This window comes from Entelurus aequoreus, linkage group LG14, assembly GCF_033978785.1.
Source record: "Entelurus aequoreus isolate RoL-2023_Sb linkage group LG14, RoL_Eaeq_v1.1, whole genome shotgun sequence".
NCBI classification, from domain to species: Eukaryota; Metazoa; Chordata; class Actinopteri; order Syngnathiformes; family Syngnathidae; genus Entelurus; species Entelurus aequoreus.
Window position 1 is genome coordinate 53419111 of NC_084744.1, and position 21464 is coordinate 53440574.

The 21464-nt window shown below is 40.5% G+C and overlaps 2 protein-coding genes across 2 annotated transcripts; both read left to right on the forward strand.

Moving 5' to 3' along the window:
• Positions 1-329: 329 nt before the first annotated feature.
• On the forward strand, positions 330-11898 carry ik (IK cytokine). Its single transcript, XM_062070736.1, has 20 exons — positions 330-490; positions 2506-2572; positions 2653-2745; positions 2814-2873; positions 2945-3112; positions 3187-3301; positions 4507-4577; positions 5549-5595; positions 5663-5826; positions 5901-6009; positions 7572-7611; positions 7686-7872; positions 7953-7971; positions 8034-8117; positions 8203-8290; positions 8359-8416; positions 10621-10709; positions 10782-10890; positions 10965-10999; positions 11072-11898. Exons 1-20 carry the CDS (start codon positions 481-483, stop codon positions 11097-11099), a joined length of 1641 nt encoding a protein of 546 aa, XP_061926720.1. The 5' UTR covers positions 330-480; the 3' UTR covers positions 11100-11898.
• Positions 11899-12775: 877 nt separating this feature from the next.
• On the forward strand, positions 12776-19708 carry zgc:110540 (deoxynucleoside kinase). The gene is made up of 8 exons (XM_062070737.1): positions 12776-13263; positions 15133-15251; positions 15339-15422; positions 15490-15599; positions 15678-15825; positions 15898-16013; positions 19242-19341; positions 19420-19708. Exons 1-8 carry the CDS (start codon positions 13173-13175, stop codon positions 19444-19446), a joined length of 795 nt encoding a protein of 264 aa, XP_061926721.1. The 5' UTR covers positions 12776-13172; the 3' UTR covers positions 19447-19708.
• Positions 19709-21464: the final 1756 nt, after the last annotated feature.

Here is a 21464-nt window from a genome sequence, read left to right on the forward strand (position 1 = left end):
GTCAAAAGAACTGCCGATCCCATCACTAACACTTGAAGTCTTTTCAGGGAGTCCAATATTTGTTTAGTCACGTTACAACAATAAAAGCATGACCTGACTGAATATTCATTGACAGGAGCATTAATATGCTTGTAATGATTGCAAAGACCTATTCAATATATTTTTATGTGACCCCTGTAAAATATTTACGATTCATATATATAAAATATATATATATACATGTATATATATATAAATATATTACTCAAATAGTGTACATATTAAACACATACGCCAAGTTGTACTGTATTTTGTTGCCAACGGCGTTCCGTACTTGTGTTTCCAAGCCAGTAGCTGCACGCATGCGCAATACAACTCGTCGCACACCGAGTTCCAGTGCAGACGCTGATCTGCTAAGAGTGTCGTTTAATACACACATTAAACGTCATAGTTGACCTTTTTTATTACAACTTTGTTACCGCAGGAAGTGGGACAACAAAGATGCCTGAGAGTAAGTAACTTGAGCCTGGGTGCAAATTGTTAGCTGTTTGCACCACAGCTGAGCTAACGCTAGCATGAGCTAACATTGTTATTAAATATCTGATCATTTTAACGGCAAAAATAATGATCACGATTATTTTTTTCAAATAATCTGATCTCGAATAAAACCACGATTATTTAAAAAAAAAAATTGAAGTCGGACGGTCCCATGCAGGATTATTGCGAGTACCGTTGCATCGCGACTGTTTACTTGTGCAACGGCACAGGTCTGTACCTCGGTTTTAGGGCCACGGTTTTAAAGTTAAAGTTCCACTGATCGTCACTCACACACTAGGTGTGATGAAATTACCCTCTGCCTTTGACCCATCCCCTTGTTCACCCCCTGGGAGGTGAGGGGAGCAGTGAGGAGCAGCGGTGGCCACGCTGGGGAATCATTTTTGTGGTTTTGCTTTTTTTCCAGTACATTTTGTGGGAGTAAAGACAACTTTTTTTTCCCCCTCTCAAAGTTATTTTGCTTTTCACACTCATCAAATGTGAATTCTGCAGCAAACAAAGTATCGGATGTGTACAGAACACCACAATACTTTTACTTCAAGTTAACATTTACTAAACAACACTTTCAAATAAAGATGTCCGATAATGGCTTTTTTGCCGATATTCCGATATTGTCCAACTCTTAATTAGCGATTCCAATATCAACCGATACCGATATATACAGTTGTGGAATTAACACATTATTATGCCTAATTTTGTTGTGATGCCCCGCTGGATGCATTAAACAATGTAACAAGGTTTTCCCAAAATAAATCAACTCAAATTATGGAAAAAAAATGCCAACATGGCACTGCCATATTTATTATTGAAGTCACAAAGTGCAATTTTTTTTTTATAACATGCCTGCCTCAAAACAGCAGCTTGGAATTTGGGACATGCTTTGTTCTGTTGTGTTTATGTTGTGTTACGGTGCGGATGGTCTCCCGAAATGTGTTTGTCATTCTTGTTTGGTGTGGGTTCACAGTGTGGCGCATATTTGTAACAGTGTTAAAGTTGTTTATACGGTCACCCTCAGTGTGACCTGTATGGTTGTTGACCAACTATGTATTGCATTAACTTGTGTGTGTAAAAAGCCATAGATATCATGTGATTGGGCCGACACGCAAAGGCAGTGCCTTTAAGGTTTATTGGCGCTCTGAACTTCTCCCTACGTCCGTGTACCACTCCGTACAGCGGCGTTTTTAAAAGTCATAAATTTTACTTTTTGAAACCGATACCGATAATTTCCGATATTACATTTTAAAGCATTTATCGGCTGATATCGGCAGTCCGATATCATCGGACATCTCTACTTTCAAATGTTAAATTATTGTGCTTTGGCAAACAACAAGCGGTGACCCAGATTGTGGAGTTTTTGTTTTTTTAAACTAAAAAACTGTTGCATTTATTAAATAAAATTACATTAAAAGTAAAATAATGTGTAACCCACACAGAAAACAAGTTTAATGATTATTTTAGGAGCAAAATGTTTTTTTTTTTTATCCACAAACTCTAAAATTATTTGAACACAAAGTGTCTGTATGCAGACTTTTTTAGGCTCCAGCGACCCCAAAAGGGAGAAGCGGTAGAAAATGGATGGATGGATATCAGAGGAGTTGAATCTTTGCAGACACATAAACAAAAAGTCTGATTAAAAAATCCTCCGAGTGCCTGCAAGTCCGCATTCAGAGCAGGATTACTGTTGAGCGGCAGCAGATAGAAAGTGAAACTAAAGCCGCTGCTCCTTTTTAATGTTTCAGTTTCTATGCTACTGTTAGTCATATTAAAATGCCTTATTATGATTAAATTAGTGGGTGTGTTTATTTCTCCCAGTCGGGACTAATAAAGACTCCTCTGAGTGCCTGCAAGTCCGCATTCAGAGCAGGATTACTGGTGAGCGGCAGCAGATAGAAAGTGAAACTAAAGCCGCTGCTCCTTTTTAAATGTTGTTTCAATGCTATTGTTATTAAATATCAAATGTTTTGTTTCCAGCGGAGAGTTATTCCAACCCTCTGGCCCCCGAGGGTCACGATGTGGACGACGGCCGGGCTGCCGCGCAGTACGTACTTCTGGCCCCGCCCCCCAAACCACAACTGTGTATGTGTGTGCGCGTGCTGACTATAACGTGTGTGTCTGCAGGTCAAAGTTGACAAATGACGACTTCAGGAAGTTGCTGATGACGCCACGTGCCACGCCTTCTTCGGCCCCGCCCTCCAAGTCCAGACATCATGAGTGCGTCTTTGTCACACCTGTAAATATTGGGTCGACAACAATAAAAATGACATGTTTTCCTTACCCAGAATGCCAAGGGACTACAATGAAGATGAAGATCCTGCGGCAAGGAGACGGAAGAAGAAGAGGTGAGGTCACTCCTTCCCGATGTCCGCTGTGAGGCTGTGCCGCCGTGACATGACGATTGTGTTGGCGGCAGCTACTACGCTAAGCTACGCCTGCAGGAAATGGAACGAGAGAGAGAACTGGCCGAGAAGTATCGAGATCGGGCTCGAGAGCGCAGGGACGGCGTCAACAAAGACTACGAAGAGACCGAACTGATCAGCACCACCGCCAACTACCGAGCCGTCGGACCCTCGGCCGAGGCGTGAGTACAGCGAATGCCAACAATGGCGACGACGATGCTAACGCGATCGCGGTGATTACGTGTCTGCGACGCAGGGATAAGTCAGCGGCAGAAAAACGTCGGCAGCTGATCCAGGAGTCCAAGTTTTTGGGTGGTGACATGGAGCATACTCACTTGGTGAAAGGTCTGGACTTTGCCCTGTTGCAGAAGGTGACACACACACACACACACGTGCGCATTCTTGTATTTCTTACCTTCTTGAGACCTCCGAAAAATGCCTACCTCTTTAGGACCACCCTTTCTAGATAAATACAGATTTGTATTTACAACATTAATAATGGTAACACTTTAGTATGGGGAACATATTCTAAGTAACAAAGACTTAATTGAGAGTTATTTGGACACTAGGGGAACATATTCTAATTAATAAAGACTTAATTTAGAGTTATTTGGACACTAGGGGAACATGTTCTAAGTAACAAAGACTTAATTGAGAGTTATTTGGACACTAGGGGAACATATTCTAAGTAACAAAGACTTAATTGAGAGTTATTTGGACACTAGGGGAACATATTCTAAGTAACAAAGACTTAATTGAGAGTTATTTGGACACTAGGGGAACATATTCTAAGTAACAAAGACTTAATTGAGAGTTATTTGGACATTAGGGAAACATATTCTATGTAACAACGACTTAATTCAGAGTTATTTGGTTAGGGTTAGAGGGTTAGGGTTATAAAAAGGCCATGCAGAAAAAGGCATTAATAAGTACTTAATAATGACTAATTGAGAGCCAATATGTTACTAATTTGCATGTTAATAAGCAACTAATTAATGGTGAATATGTTCCCTATACTAAAGTGTTACCTTAATAATATATACATACTATGCACATATAAAAAAGGTAAGCTTTTAGTAAAGGTTTTTTTTTGTTTGTAATTGTTTTTTAATCTTCATTATTTACTTCGTTATTACAGTATGTCTCTGCATACATATTTATTTGATTTTTTTAAATTAATTTTGGCCAAAGAGGGCACATTTATTTTTCTTACACACACTAGTTATTACATATGTTGGCCAGAGGGGGAGCACTTAACATTTTTACACACACTTATTACATACGTATGTTGCACTTTTAAAACAGACACACAGTCAATGTGAAAAATCCCTCCTTTTTGGGACCACCCTCATTTTGATAGATTTCACCACCAGGGGTGCAAATGAGTCATTCTCTATTAGATGCAATGGTTTTCCGTATTGGGACCATGATTTATGTCCTAACTTGTTCACCGGTCCTCATATGGAAGGTACTTTTCCTTGTTGATCTCTCAAGAAGGGTAGTAATATAAGAACACACACACACTCAGGAATGCTCAGGAACACTCAGGTGATGTTTTTGTGGGTGTATTTTTCAGGTGAGAGCAGAAATCTGCAGCAAAGAGAAGGAAGAAGAAGACATGATGGAGAAAGTCCAGAAGGAGGCCAAGTATGAGCTCTTTCTCATTATTACATGACAAACAGAATTATTGCATACATTTGGTTAAAAGCAGCATTTTAAAAGGAATGTGTCAAAGTGTATTTGACCAGCAAGACTTCATTTTTCTATTTGAATGTGATGAAATCTGAGTGAAAATATTAGATGTGTACCGTATTTTTCGGAGTATAAATCGCACCGGAGTATAAGTCGCACCGGAGTATAAGTCGCACCTGCCGAAAATGCATAATAAAGAAGGAAAAAAACATATATAAGTCGCACTGGAGCCCGGCCAAACTATGAAAAAAAACAGCGACTTACAGTCCGAAAACTACGGTATTTGCTAGGTCAGTAGTAGAGCTCAAACAATATGTTTTTCAGGGCCTATACAGTTACGTAGAGGTGGGGTATATAATCGATTTTTACACGCATGGCTATTTGAACATGGGCGAGTAAACGTCAATAATGGATTGTTTATTTATTGTATAGAAAAAAATGCAGACACTTATAAAATTTGGCCGACCAGTTCCTTTATTTTATGTTCCAGTTCTGCACACATTTCCATTCATTGAATAAATATCATGGCAATAATCAATCAAGCACACATGTAAAGTGAGAACCCTTTCAGGTGACTCCCTCTTGGAGCTCATTGAGAGAATGCCGAGAGTGTGCAAAGCAGTAATCCGAGCAAAGGGTGGCTATATTGAAGAAACTAGAATATAAAACGTGTTTTCAGTTATTTCACCTTTTTTTTTTGTTAAGTTCATAACTCCACATGTGTTCATTCATAGTTTTGATGCCTTCAGTGACATACTAGTCATGAAAATAAAGAAAACACATTGAATGAGAGGGTGTGTCCAAGCTTTTGGCCAGTACTGTAAATATATTGGAGTTAGTAAAAGGAAGATCCAGGAGAAGTACTAACTATTTTTTTTAGTTCATGAAGGCACCTTCTTTAGTCCCACTTTGTGTGTGTTTTGCAGGAAAGATGTCGAACCCGAGGAGAAGATTGAGTTTAAGACTCGTATCGGTCAGTGAAAGGTCTTGAGTCATAAAGGTGCTTTGCTCAAAGTGCTGAGTCATGCTGCTGTGCTCAGGTCGGAGTATCTACCGCATGGTGTTCCGCTCCGGTCAGATGGAGAGGAACGAGCTCTTCCTGCCGGGCCGGATGGCGTACGTGGTGGACCTGGACGACGAGTTCACCGACACCGACATTCCCACCACGCTCATCCGCAGCAAGGCCGACTGTCCCAGCATGGAGGTACCCCGACTACGCTCACGCCCGTCCTTTGTGCGGTCATTAAGTGCCTGTGTGTGTGTGTTGCTGTGTTGCAGGCTCAGACCACCCTGACCACCAACGACATCGTTATCTCCAAGCTGACTCAGATTTTGTCTTACCTCCGGCAAGGAACTCGTCACAAGAAGATCAAGAAGAAGGACAAAGGTAGACCACATTTTGTCGCCACGTAACTAAAAAAAAAAGCAATTTCGGCGTGTGAATGATGGAGAGCCGAACTGAAATGCTAAGAGTTAGCACGCTAGCTAGATAGTGTCAGGTAACAAAAAACATGAAGCTATTTTATTTGGTACATGGTGAAATGATAAGTGTGACCAGTAGATGGCAGTCAAACATAAGAGATACGTGTAGACTGCAATATGATGGCAGTCACACATAAGAGATACGTGTAGACTGCAATATGACTCAAGTAAACAACACCAACATTTTATATGTTCCATTAAAAATATAGAACATTACACACAGCGCTAAAAAATCTATCAAAATGTTTTAGTGCGACTTTGGTAAGCTATGAAGCCGCACCGCTTGTTGGATTGTACTGTGCTTCAACATACGAGTATTATTATGGTGTGTCTATAAGGTAAGACATATTATCTGGCGTTTTGTTTCGCAATATTATCCAAAAGCAACGTTTCTTACCTTCTGGTACCTGCTGATCTGTATTTGGGATCTGCATAAGTCCTGAAAAATTGCGCGCATCCGCCTTCGTTGTCTGTGCCGAAGCCGTAGTCGATAAGCTTCTTCTTTTTCTCTATCTTCTTGTTATGGGACATTCATTCGGTGATGACAGCATGAATGTTTATGTAACAAAATATGTTGATGATGACAGCATGAGTTTTAATGTAAAACAATATTTTAATTATGACTGCATGAATGTTTATGTAACAAAATATGTCAGTGATGACAGCATGAATGTTTGTGTAACAAAATATGTCGGTGATGACAGCATGAATGTTTGTGTAACAAAATATGTCGGTGATGACAGCATGAATGTTTATGTAACAAAATATGTCAGTGATTACAGCATTAATGTTTATGTAACAAAATATGTCGTAATGACAGCATGAATGTTCATGTAACAAAATATGGCAATGACAGCATGAATGTTTATGTAACAAAATATGTCGGTGATGACAGCATGAATGTTTATGTAACAAAATATGTCGATGACAGCGTGAGTTTTAATGTAAAACTATTTTAATTATGACTTCATGAATGTTTATGTAACAAAATATGTCAGTGATGACAGCATGAATGTTTATGTAACAAAATATGTCAGTGATTATAGCATTAATGTTTATGTAACAAAATATGTCAGTGATTACAGCATTAATGTTTGTGTACCAAAATACGTCGTGATGACAGCATGAATGTTTATGTAGCAAAATATGGCAATGACAGCACGGATGTTTATGTAACAAAATATGTCGATGATGACAGCATGAGTTTTAATGTAAAGCAACATTTTAATTATGACAGCATGAATGTTTATGTAACAAAATATGTCAGTGATGACAGCATGAATGTTTGTGTAACAAAATATGTCCGTGATGACAGCATGAATGTTTATGCATCAAAATATGTCGATGATGACAGCATGAATATTTATGTAAAACAATATTTTAATCATGACAGCATGAATGTTTATGTAACAAAATATGTCTATGATAAAAGCATGAATATTTATGTAACAATGGATTGTGTTTCAGGTAAAGGAGATGAAAAAAAAGCTCCAGAGGCTGATATCGGGTCGGTGAAGAAACACACTTTTGACTGCTTATGGTAGCTGCTGTTGTCATACTGGGTGTGTGTGTGTGTTACAGCATCTTTGATGACATCGGTGACTATGTGGCATCCGCGGCGTCCTTGTCCAAACCTCCAAAAGACAAAGAGAGACACAAAGAGCGAGAGCGAGAGAGAGAGAAAGAGAAAGAGAAAGAGCGGGACAGAGATGAGGAAAAGAACCGCAGACACACCTACTTTGACAAAGCTCATGGAGACCAAAACCAGGTTACACACACACACATACACACACACTGCTGTTTGACCTAAAACAGTGTGTAAAGTCTTTGTTGTGTGTTTGTGTTTAGGCGATGGAGGTGGAGTCAGGTAAGTAACACAAATATCAACTTTTAGCTTTGAGTAGATGACATGTTGTGTGTGTGTGACAGGTCCAGGATCAGTCGGAGATCAGATCAAGTTGATCAATGAAAAGTTTGCTGGATCAGCAGGCAGCCAATGGCAGGGCCAGGATCCATATCCTTCCATGCTACTATTCACATAATGGGCGGGGGGGCGTGTGTGTATGCAGGCGTGCGTTCGAGTCCTTAACATCTGTCACTTCCTTGCCTCAGAGGAGAGATGCTAAAGAACATTTGGGAGATTTCTTCGGAGGATCAAACTCCTACGCTGAATGTTACCCTGCTACGTAAGAAACAAACACACACACACACACACACACATTGACTTGTACTTGAACGCTGTGTGTGTGTGCAGTATGGATGACCTGGCAGTGGACAGTGATGAGGAAGTTGACTACAGTAAGATGGACCAGGTAAGTGTAATATACGACATGTATAAAGAGAGTATAGACAACTAAACCTGAGGCGCCATGTTTGACGCCAAGGACGTGTGCGGCTGTGCCCAAAAGCATGCAAATGAGCGGTTTTCCGAATGAAATACACCCAAATAATAAGTCTAATTATGGTTCTAAACATACAGTACAGGCCAAAAGTTTGGACACACCTTCTCATTCAATGGGTTTTGTTTATTTTCATGACTATTTACATTGTAGATTGTCACTGAAGGCATCAAAACTATGAATGAACACAAAAGGTGAAACAACTGAAAACATGTTTTATATTCTAGTTTCTTCAAAATAGCCACCCTTTGCTCTGATTACTGCTCTGCACACTCTTGGCATTCTCTCGATGAGCTTCAAGAGGTAGTCACCTGAAATGGTTTTCACTTCAGAGGTGTCATAGTTTTGATGCCTTCAGTGACAATCTACAATGTAAATAGTCATGAAAATAAAGAAAATGTATTGAATGAGAAAGTGTGTCTAAACTTTTGGCCTGTACTGTACTCCAGCTCATAAATGTACAATAAAACATGCTTACATTTAGTCAAAATATAATTTTGGGGCAATTTTGGGGCCGTATTTCATGCATTCCACTACATATATTCCTGCTGTGTTTAGTGACCTGTCTAACACGCTCTCTCCGGCGTAATAAACATGAAAAAAAAAATACAAAGAATGACCAAATTAACTTTTTACCCTTATTTTGTCAAAATCTTCATTAGCCTTGGACCATATTACATTTTAAAGCATTTATGGGCCGATACCGATATTATCGGACATCTCTGTGTTTCCCATAAACTGCCAAGATACCTGTGGCGGTGGGGGCGTGGCTATGGGCGTGGTCACCATGACATCATCGAGTAATTTGCATAATTTACTACAATGATATGATTTTCTCTAAAAAGGCTAAAAAAATGTATACTTACTAATTAATAATAACAGTTTTGTTTTAAACGTCCATCCATCCATCCATCCATTTTACAATATAATTAAAACACTTTATGTACATATTTATATACAGATTTGAACAATAAGTTATTCACTGAAATATATTTATTAATCTGATAGCTCAGTTACAGCTCTTTTTATTACCAAATATGTGTTATACGTCTTTTATGTTGCACGATTGCACCAAGAAAAATTCCTAGTTTGTGAACCCGTTCTCAAACAATGGCAATAAAACTATTCTGATTCTGATTAATTGTGGTTCTTGCAAAAAAATCCATCCATCTTCTTCCGCTTATCCGAGGTCGGGTCGCGGGGGCAGCAGCCTAAGCAGGGAAACCCAGACTTCCCTCTCCCCAACCACTTCGTCCAGCTCCTCCCGGGGGATCCCGAGGCGTTCCCAGGCCAGCCAGGAGACATAGTCTTCCCAACATGTCCTGGGTCTTCCCTGTGGCCTCCTACCGGTCGGACGTGCCCTAAACACCTCCCTAGGGAGGCGTTCGGGTGGCATCCTGAGCAGATGCCCGAAACAACTCATCTGGCTCCTCTCTTACAAAAAATATATCTTATAAAATATAAAAGCTAAAATGTCTCTTAAAGCTCTGCCCCTCTAATTAGTGCATACTAAATAATTTAACTTTAGCCTACTACTACAACTATATTATTTACCAGCAACATAAAGTGAAACAGAGGCAGAGGTGTCCTGCCACAGTCAGTAAGAAATAAACAGAAAACAGTAGTGGTCAAATACAAATAAGGCAACAAGAGAAGTATCCTACACTTCTCTTTTGTAAAGTAAATCTCAACAGCCTATATGGGCATCTACATCAACTATAGGATTTGCCTGAGAAGCTGGACAGGACAAAAAAATATATATATTTTTAAGTTTTTTTTAATTTTTAAATTTTATTTGTGGCGGACGTAATTCTTTCGTGGCGGGCCGCCACAAATAAATGAATGTGTGGGAAACACTGTCTCTAGTACTAATGAAATAAAAACCGTACAACCCTAGTTTAGAACTATTTTTAGTCATATTATTTTGGTTGATTTTGTCAGGAAAACTAAAGACTGCAATTGCAATGCGCCTCTTATTTAGTTGGCCATACTCTCTGTATACAAGACTCTGACTGTATCGTACTGTGTGTACAACCCCCCTAGTGGCCACTTGCCTCATCTACACACAAAAAGAAAGAAGAAAATAAAAGAAGTCATGAAATTGTGTGGCGTTTCAGGGCAACAAAAAAGGGCCGCTGGGTCGTTGGGACTTTGACACCCAGGAAGAATATTCCGACTACATGAACAACAAGGAAGCGCTGCCCAAGTACGTAGAAACCCGTCAACTTTTCCGCCCCCCTAGCAGCCTACGGCACGCTAATGGCGTTTGGTTCCACAGGGCGGCGTTCCAGTACGGCATCAAGATGTCAGAAGGCCGGAAGACTCGCCGCTTCAAGGAGACCAATGAGAAGGCGGAGCTCGACCGCCAGTGGAAGAAGATCAGCGCGGTGAGACTCAGCCCTGTCGCGGCCATCTTTTAGCGACGTCAACGTGATGTCATCCCATGCGTCTTCTCTTTCAGATCATCGAGAAGAGGAAGAAGATGGAGGCCGACGGGTGAGTTATCCTCAGCGCTTTGACCTCGTTAAGACCCATATACTTAAACTCCACCCCTTTTTCGTCCCTCAGGGTGGACGTGAAACGACCCAAATACTGAAGCATCTGCCCATGGTCAAAGTTTGTAGTTGCCTGTGTGTTTTTTGTTTTTTTTCAAAAGACTGTTTGTGATAATAGTTGTGACTTGACAATTAAAATAAAGTATTTTTGGTCAAATGAAAATTCTGCCTAGGGCCCCAATTTAGCAAAGAGTGGCCCTGATTAGTACATTAAATTTACTTAATGCTTCTGTCTCTCACACACAACTAAGTATGTAACTATCCATATGTTTTTATTGTAGCACCTTTAATCAAATACAATGATTTACACAGAGAATCACTTATTATTACTGCAAGTTGCGTAAAGAACTCAAGTTTTTTGTATGCTTTAGTTATTATAACCTTACCCAGTACGCAAAACGAGGCATTTAATTATATTTTTTAGGCCATCTCTACAGTGGTGAGATCATCTCTAAGAAGAGATTTAAAAATAAAAAATTCTGAATAAAAGACATCACATGGTAGCCATTACAATAACATGCTTGTTTACTTTGTAATTCTATTGTGTTATTTATCACTGGGGGTATGAAGTTATTCATCCAGAGTATACTAACAACACATAATTGTTATTATGGGATAACAACAAGGTTGCTTTGTTCTTGAACTGGACGGAAAAGTCCATGAAGACTTTTGGCTCCACTTACAACTTACTGTTGGGTATAAAATATTTGATTATCGCTATTTTAATTGTGAAATGTCTGTATTATACTGTTATTATAATAAAATTTTTTTAGTGTATAAGATATTTGATCATCGCTATTTTAATAGTTAAATGTCTGTATTATGCTGTTATGAAAATAAAGATTTGAAAGAAAAATGTTTTGGCTCCACTATATTTTCCGGTATTTAATGACAGGGGACGCAAAGCAATAATAATACAAAAATAAAGTGCAACAAAAAACAGTGCAATACATTTTAAAAGTGCAATATAATAATAATAATAATAATACCTGGGATTTATATAGCGCTTTTCTAAGTACCCAAAGTCGCTTTACATGTTTTTCTGAACCCATCATTCATTCACACCTGGTGGTGGTAAGCTACTTTCGTAGCCACAGCTGCCCTGAATATACACATCACATCTTTCATATAATCAACAGTATTACCCTTTTTCTACATTTTTTTTAAATTTCATAACATGGTCACTACTGCCTAGTTTCTCTTATTTATTTTTTTTTAATGTTACATTTTTATTCTTATTGTTATATTTTCAATTTTATTTCCATTTATACCGCCATTATTTACTTTAAAAAAAAATACAATCAATTCTGTACACTGCTGCTGGGATTTAAATTTTCCTGAAGGAGTCTATTTTTTAAATTTTATTTTAGTAAATAACTTTAATTTGGAACACAGCATCATCGATACGTGAATACATTTTTTCATTTTTTTTTTCAATTTCAGTAAATAACTTTAATTTGGAACACAGCATCATCGATACGTGAAGATTTATTTATTTTTAAAAAACTTTTATTTATTAATTTCAACATTTACAAACAGACTAGAAACAATAATAAAAATAGGTACAAAAATAGTACAAAAAGAGTACAAAGCAGCGCCAGGGGGTTACAAATTTTTCCTGAAGGAGTCAATAAAGTACTTATATCTATCTATGACGTCACTTCCTCTTAGCATCATCGTCTATGTCACGTGATATGGATTTTTTCATTATTTTTAATTACGAAGGGGTGTGTGTATGCAATTTAGGATTATTTTACAGAAACCTGAAAGTAAAAGTGGTATGTACGTCATAATTTCGTTTTCAATAAACATTGTTGTTATATATTAAAATATATCAAAGCTAAAAAAAAAGTTACGTTTGGCGGTGTGGTATAGATGTCTTGATACCGCTCGGTAGTTGCATCCATTTGAAGCGGAAACACATCAGCAGGTTTGCGCGCGCAGGCTTGAAAAGTTGAACAAGGACACTTTCTACTCCTGCTGTCCGGGTTTCTAACAAAAGTGGAGGAAGAAGAAAGACGTGAATAAACACAAGCGGTAGAAGAAGAAGATAAGTGTCGTCGAGCTAAAGTGTCAGAAGAAAGAAGTGAACAAACAAGACAAGTTTTGTCAATATGGCGACTCCTCCAAAGCTAGCTCGCGCTTTTTCCACTGGCCCAAACTTCCCCCGCCGACACAAAAAGATTTCCGTCGAAGGAAATATCGGTGAGTTCAACTTTTAACTTTTACATAACATGATTATAACCCGAATGCAGCTGAAATAGGCGCCAGCGACCCCGAGAGGGGACAAGCGGTAGAAACATGTATGGATGGGTGGCAGCCTTTTCTGAATACCACCAAGTCTTCAAACAAAAAAGTCCTATGTAGGACAATTGTCAACTTTATGTATAGTATACGTAATGTAACCTACTTTTATGGGCTTGCCTCTTTGTGGTGTTAAGTTCCTGTTATACAGTATATGCATTGAGCTCTTATTTTGAAGGCACTAAGAGCGTTGTAGTGGAGCGGGGGTCTTTGAAAGAAAGGTAATGAAGTGATCCTCGTGTAAAACTGGAGCCTCCATCCATCCATCCATCCTCTACCGCTTATTCCCTTGGGGGTCGCGGGGGGCGCTGGAGCCTATCTCAGCTACAATCGGGCGGAAGGCGGGGTACACCCTGGACAAGTCGCCACCTCATCGCAGGGCCAACACAGATAGACAGACATTCACACTCACATTCACACACTAGGGACTGCCAATCAACCTATCCCCAGGTGCATGTCTTTGGGGGTGGGAGGAAGCCGGAGTACCCAGAGGGAACCCACGCAGTCACGGGGAGGACATGCAAACTCCACACAGAAAGATCCCGAGGCCGGGATTGAACTCACGACTACTCAGGACCTTCGTATTGTGAGGCAGACGCACTAACCCCTCTTCCACCGTGCCTCCGTGTTTGTTATTTTGTACTTATCCTGTTATTGTGTTGAAACGAGGACATTTCTTTTTGTAGGAGGGGAGGTATGTAACCTATTTTTATGGGCTCGCCTCTTTGTGATGTTAAAGGCCTACTGAAATGATTTGTTTTTATTTAAACGGGGATAGCAGATCCATTCTATGTGTCATACTTGATCATTTCGCGATATTGCCATATTTTTGCTGAAAGGATTTAGTAGAGAACATCGACGATAAAGTTCGCAACTTTTGGTCGCTGATAAAAAAAGGTAAAATCGTTGTGAATTATTGTGACCTTGGACATATTGTGAATTGTTATGTACTGAATCGTTATCATATTGTGTATAATTGTGAATCGTTGTCACTTTGTGGCTTGTTGTGACATTTTGTGAATTATGTTCTGAATCGTCATGTTGCACATCCTTGTAAAATCATTGTCATGTTGTGAATTGTTGTGTACCATTGTGTCACGTTGTGAATCGCTGTGAATCGTTGTCATGTTTTGTATAATTGTAAATAGTCGTGTCATGATGTGAATCGTTGTCATGTTGTTACGTTGTGGCTTCTTATGACATATTGTGGATTGTTGTTATGTTCTGAATCGTTGTGTATCCTTGTAAAATCGTTGTCATATTGTGTATCATTGTGAATCGTTGTCACGTGACATTTTGCGACTTTTTATGTTTTGAATCGTTGTCATATTGTGAATCGTTGTCATGTTGTGAATTGTCACCTTGTGACATTGTGAATTATATTCTGAATCGTTGTCATGTTGCATATCCTTGTAAAATTGTTGTCATGTTGTGAGTTGTTGTGTACCATTGTGTCACGTTGTGAATCGCTGTGAATCGTTGTCATGTTTTGTATCATTGTGAATCGTCGTCATGTTGTCAATCGTTGACATATTGTTTCATGTTGTTATGTTGTGGCTTGTTATGACATATTGTGGATTATGTTCTGAATCGTTGTCATGTTGTGTATCCTTGTAAAATTGTTGTCATGTTGTGAATTATTGTCACGTTGCGACATGTGACATATTGTGAATTTTTATGTTTTTAATCGTTGTCATATTGTGTATCATTGTGAATCGCTGTGACATTTTGTGAATTATGTTCTGAATCGTTGTCATGTTGTGACTCCAGCGGCCGGGAAGTCCACCTTTGTGCGAGTTCTCCAGAGGGCGTCGTCAGACTGGGAGGTCATACCTGAACCCATCGGCAAGTGGTGCAATGTCCACAATGACAGCGGGGACGTTTACCAGGTGAGTGGACATGTTCTTCCAAAAAATAAATGTCACTGACAGACAGCTGTCCTTTCAAAATAAATGACAAACTGCTTACCCAATCAGGAGCTGAGTTCCTCCCAGAAGAGCGGAGGAAATCTGCTACACATGGTCTACGACAAACCCAGCCGTTGGTCCTACACCTTCCAGGTACAGCTCTTGACCCCGTGTGCTCGCGGGCACGGCCACAGAAGCTAATTGTGGGTGTGGGTGTCAGAGTTACGCATGTCTCAGCAGAGTTCGCGCCCAGCTTCAGTCGCCATCAGTCAAACTTCAGCAGGCGGAAAATCCAATTCAGTTCTTCGAGCGTTCCGTCTACTCGGACAGGTAAGCCAACTTTTAAGGGGCTTTTCACTTCATTTGTGTGGGCTCAGGCTCGTGTTGACGGTACTTGCGTGGGTTCAGGTACGTGTTTGCGTCCAACCTGTTTGAGTCTGGCAACATGAGCGAGACGGAGTGGAGCGTCTACCAGGACTGGCACGGATGGTTGCTCGGTAGCTTTGAGGAGGACATCGCCCTCGACGCCATCATTTATCTGAGAGCCGACCCACAGGTGAAGGCCCCCGCCGCGCACATTCGTCACACGTCGACGTGAGCGTCGCCTGACCTGTTGTTGGCGTGTCAGTGCTGCATGCAGCGTCTGATCCACCGCGGCCGAGAAGAAGAGAGCGACATTCCTCTGGAGTATTTGGAACAACTTCACCTGAAACATGAAGATTGGCTCGTCCACAGGAAGCTCAGGTTGGGACGCGCACACCTTTTGTTAAAACTAGGGCTGCACCATTAATTGACATCAAGGTTTTAATTAGTCCAATAAATGACCCCAAGAGGCGGAGTACCCTTGCCCCCGTTTGATTGACAGACATGTTGGCCAATCAGAATCTTTGAGCCTTGCGTTTGTTTGTCTTTCATTCAAACAGGGAGAAAGAGGTCTCACTCTGCGTCGCTCTTATCAGCATACTTGCCAACCCTCCCGATTTTCCCGGGAGACTCCCGAATTTCAGTGCCCCTCCCGAAAATCTCCCGGGGGAACCGTTCTCCCGATTTCCACCCGGACAACATTATTGGGGGCGTGCCTTAAAGGCACTGCCTTTAGCGTCCTCTAAAACCTGTCGTCACGGCCGCTATTCCTCCATACAGCCAGCGTGCCGGCCCAGTCACATAATATACGCGGCTTTTACACACACAAGTGAATGCAAGGCATACTTGATCAACAGCCATACAGGTCACACTGAGGGTGGGCGTATAAACAACTTTTAACACTGTTACAAATATGCGCCACACTGTGAACCCACACCAAACAAGAATGACAAACACATTTCGTGAGAACATCCGCACCGTAACACAACATAAACACAACAGAACAAATACCCAGAACCCCTTGCAGCACTAACTCTTCCGGGACGCTACAATATACCCCCCCCCCCCCACCCCCCCCACCCCCCCCCCCCCACTTTGTGACAATAATAAATAGGGCAGTGCCATGTTGGCATTTTTTTCCATAACTTGAGTTGATTTATTTTGGAAAACCTTGTTACATTGTTTAATGCATCCAGCGGGGCATCACAACAAAATTAGGCATAATTATGTGTTAATTCCACGACTGTATATATCGGCATCGGTTGATATCGGAATCGGTAATTAAGAGTTGGACAATATCGGATATTGGCAAAAAAGCCATTATCGGACAAAAAGACAGCGTCGGACCTCGTTTTTCCAACTGAGAAAAAAATGCACTTTACAGTGCTGTACGGTGCGACAAATTTACTTTCAAATACGACTAAAAATAGACTGTGCAACTTCAAAAACATTGATTGGAGAGCTGTGTGTATTTTCTTCCCGCCTACGCCATGCACAGAGAGGAGCGGGGCTGTTCCTCCTAGCTCACACAACCGATCCGACATGGATGAAACTAGAGCTTAGCTGAAGGAACTGGTCAGTAAAAGACAACATTTTTTCCATCACCACTTGACACAATGCTCTGCAGGGGTCAGAGGGAATGTTGAACAACAAATCAATGATAGAAGGGCAGTGTTTCCCCTTAAGGTAATTGAAAGTGGCGTGACGCCGCAGCATTTTTATTACCGCCACACCTTGAAAATAAGGGCATTTTTCTTTTACTTGAAAACGAATTAAAGTAAAATAATGTATTGTTGGCCCTAGAAGAAATCACACAAATTCCGACGCTATTTTTACATTTTATTACCAATCTTATGATAACAAACGACACAGGTTTTACCTCCCATGAAAACACTTTCGTCTCCTTGAGTCTTCGCTTCCCCCGTCGCAAACACAACACTTCCTCATTCTCCACCAATCACCTTTCAGGCACGTAAACATGGGGAAAACTGACCTCAAATCCAAACCACACAAACATAAAACATTAACATTAGCTGGTCGTTACAGTATGAATTGATATATATAGCCTATTATTTGTGCACTATTGACAAGTGACGTACCGAAAACTTGACCTATGAAAAAAGACTTTGATTACCAAAAACCACGCTATGAAACCGGATGTAAACAAAACGCTCGCCATTGTCTGGAGCGTGGTCAGCATGTTTGTGATGTGGACGCGATTAATATATTGCAGATATACCTGTGCGGACAGCCATCTACAAAATGTGCAAATATTAAGAGGACAGTGATGACTTTTAAAAAAAGAAAGTCCCAACTGGAGCAACAGTGCAAAGCAAGTGTGACGTCATGCTTGCTTCAGTCTCTTTAGTCAGGGACATTAAGGGACAGAAGTAGAGTCTCCAAATACGAGTACATTCTATAATAACACCAGAAGAAGATACTCGATTTGTTGTTTGTTCTGCCCTCACTATATGTGTTGAGGTTATACAGCTAGGCAGACAGCTAACAAACAATCCAAGACGTCCAATAAAGTTCCAAAGCAGATGAATCCATTTAGGCTCTTTATTGTTGTTGATCTTGCTTTGTCTCTTCCTATCTTTACTTTTGTCTTGCACTGGACTTTTATTTTTTTTAAACTGAAATACACACAATGACAAATGTATAAGCTATGTGATTCAATTAACACTGAAATGTAATACACAATATGTAAATATTAGCTTCACACAAATATACAGTACTATCATCCAACAAATACTTCTGAGTGTTTAAACTATTTCGATGGTGGCAATATATGATTGCCAGCCATTTTAAGTCCTCAAAACATTATTAAAAATCGTTTTTCAATAAACATCTTAGTATCAAATTGAACCACTTTCCACCTTAATATTGATTTTTATAAACAAATTAAACAGTTTACTTACCGACTTATCTTTTCCAAGGCTTGTAAGAGCTAACACAACTTGTCTACTTCTCATTGTCTCATGGACTGAACTGACATCGTCAACCCGGAAGTGCCCAAACTAAAGAAGCGTAGTATTTTCATATCGCCACAAGATGTCAGTAAGAGTCTACAATCAAATCGGCATAACATTGTTAGTTGTTTTTAATTAAAAAAAGTCATTAAAAGTCTCTAAATACTTGAAAAAATCCCAACCAAGGACCTTGTACAAAAAGAAGCAACAATTGAAAATATGGCAAAACAATGGAAAAAAAATGTTGTAATAAAAGATTTGTTTTAAATATATGTATACATTTTTTGAGGCCTTTTTGAGAGAAAATCTTATCATAGTGTAGAAATGCACCCAATTGCAGGAAATGTACGGTAGTCTTGTTTTCAAAATGTTCTTTTGGGGCTTGCATGGCAGCTTTTCGTGCCTATAGAAATGTTTCTCGTTTTTACGTAATTTTTTCTCAGTGGGCTCACATGTGTGAAGAATATGTTGATTGTCTAAAAGTAACATGTCTTCCTTCACACCTTGTTTTCACATTTTTATGTAGAAAATACAAAAATCGCAAATCGAATTTAAATTTTGGAGAGAAAAATGGCTATTAGGTTTTTTTTCTCAAAATGGTGCAGCATGAATGATTGATACGATGGCTTCTTTGCAGACTGGACTTTGACTACCTGAATCATCTTCCTGTCCTCGTTTTGGATGTCAACGACAGCTTTAAGAACGATGGCATCAAACAGGAAGCGATCATTGACAAGGTGACTTTTTTTTTTCCTCTTTAGCTTTGGGACATTTCCGTCTTCCTGCTTATCTCATCGTGGTTTTGGCTCTGGCAGGTCAAAGAGTTTCTCTCCACGTTGTAGGAGACCCTTTCACTGTGGACTAAATCCATCTTTGCAGTCTTCTTGCGTGTCTTGTCCCACGCCGACGCTCAGGATGCAATAAAGCAAGGAGACACATTCATTGGATATATGTCTTGCTCGTAATGAGGACTTCTGAGCGTTACTAAGAAGACCATCCACAAAACTCTCACCTTGGATTCTTTATATGAGTTTTAAATCTGTCAGACGCCGACTGGAGTCTTTGAGATCTTGTTTTTATTTAAAATTAAAGCTTGTCATGGTAGCTAGCAATCATTATTGAATTGAAAATGTGTAGTCAATGTTCAACCTCGGAACATGCCACTGGCTGATCAACACGGTCAAACACTAATCAGTCAACTATGTGCACCTGCCAAAGAAAACATTTCCAAATTTCTCTGAGCAAAATGAGAACCGGTTTCTTCAGCTGCTGACCTTTTGACGCCGACACAAAGGACCGCATGGAGGCGAGTCACGGACGTGAGGCAATTGTGACTTGCCGGGACTCCTTCGGTCTGTCCGCTGACTTTGTTGCTTCAGGAATTCCGAGGCAGCAGGTGGCCAGGAAAAGACAGCAAAGTCACGAGTCGGCAGAGGCCACAAGCGTCCAAACACAATCGGCTTGTTTCACGTGAGAATCACACTTTTAGTACTTTAATACTCGCGTCTTTGAAACTGATCTTATGGCCGAGTGGCAGGGACGAACAGACCCAACAAAGCGACCAAGAGAGTCGACTCAGTCCTAGGCTGCCCACTAGCTCTCAGCCAAAGTCCAATACGTGACAATCTGTCCAGGGAGACCGAAGTGTCCCATAAATGCTCATTTAGCTCCAATGAAGCTCATCCAGCCTCGTCTCCGGTCTCTCCACGCGGACTCTGGCGTGGCAGAGAGCCAGCAGCTGATTTGTGGAAAAACGGTTTTACATCAGGGTATTTTGCTCATATTGTTTTGGGGGCCACATTTCCAGAAAGTTAAATGGGAACTGCACTTTTGGAACCTTGCCTCTCGTTCACAATCATTATGAAAGACATGGCAGAGGGGTTAGTGCGTCTGCCTCACAATACGAAGGTCCTGGGTTCGATCCTGTGTGGAGTTTGCATGTTCTCCCCGTGACTGCGTGGGTTCCCTCCGGGTACTCCGGCTTCCTCCCACCGCCAAAGACGTGCACCTGGGGATAGGTTGATTGGCAACACTAAATTGACCCTAGTGTGTGAATGTGAGTGTGAATGTTGTCTGTCTATCTGTGTTGGCCCTGCGATGAGGTGGCGACTTGTCCAGGGTGTACCCCGCCTTCCGCCCGAATGCAGCTGAGATAGGCTCCAGCACCCCCCGCGACCCCGAACGGGACAAGCCGTAGAAAATGGATGGATGGATGACAACGGATGTACTTTTTTATGCAATCTAACTCGTAAATAAAACTCTGCTTACAGCGGAGCTAGTGGGACGTCCTCTCTTCCGCCCATAAAACCCAATAAATAAACATCCAAAAAGCGCTAACAATACTCTATTTACATTTTGTGACTTGAATCTTAACCAAGTATTCGTGACATTGTTATTATAAGCGCTAACGCAGACAAACTATTTACAACGGCGCCATGGTCACTAGCTTGTGTGCCAATGTTGATATGATCGACTGAGGCGCTGCTTCCTCGTTTCCTTGCTCGTCAACCTTTTATTGTAGATAATAAGTCATGCCTCTCACCTGGATAGAAGAAGGCTGAAGAGGTATTCCAACAAGTTGATACACTTTGACAGCCAATTTAAACCCGGAAATGGTGAGAACGACACAAAAAGACACTTGGTTCCACCCGCCTTTTCTTCGCGAGGATTATGAGTCATTCTGCATCTACCGGTAAATTGGAATATATGAACATCCCAGCAGTCGGCATCATAATGACAGCAGATATTGTACAGTAAGTGATGCTTTATTATGTTTGTTTGTTTCTCATGATGTCTGCAGTGAGCAGTAACCAAACAAGCGAACTTTGTGCCGCGTTTTTGCCTTAAAAGGATCAAAATA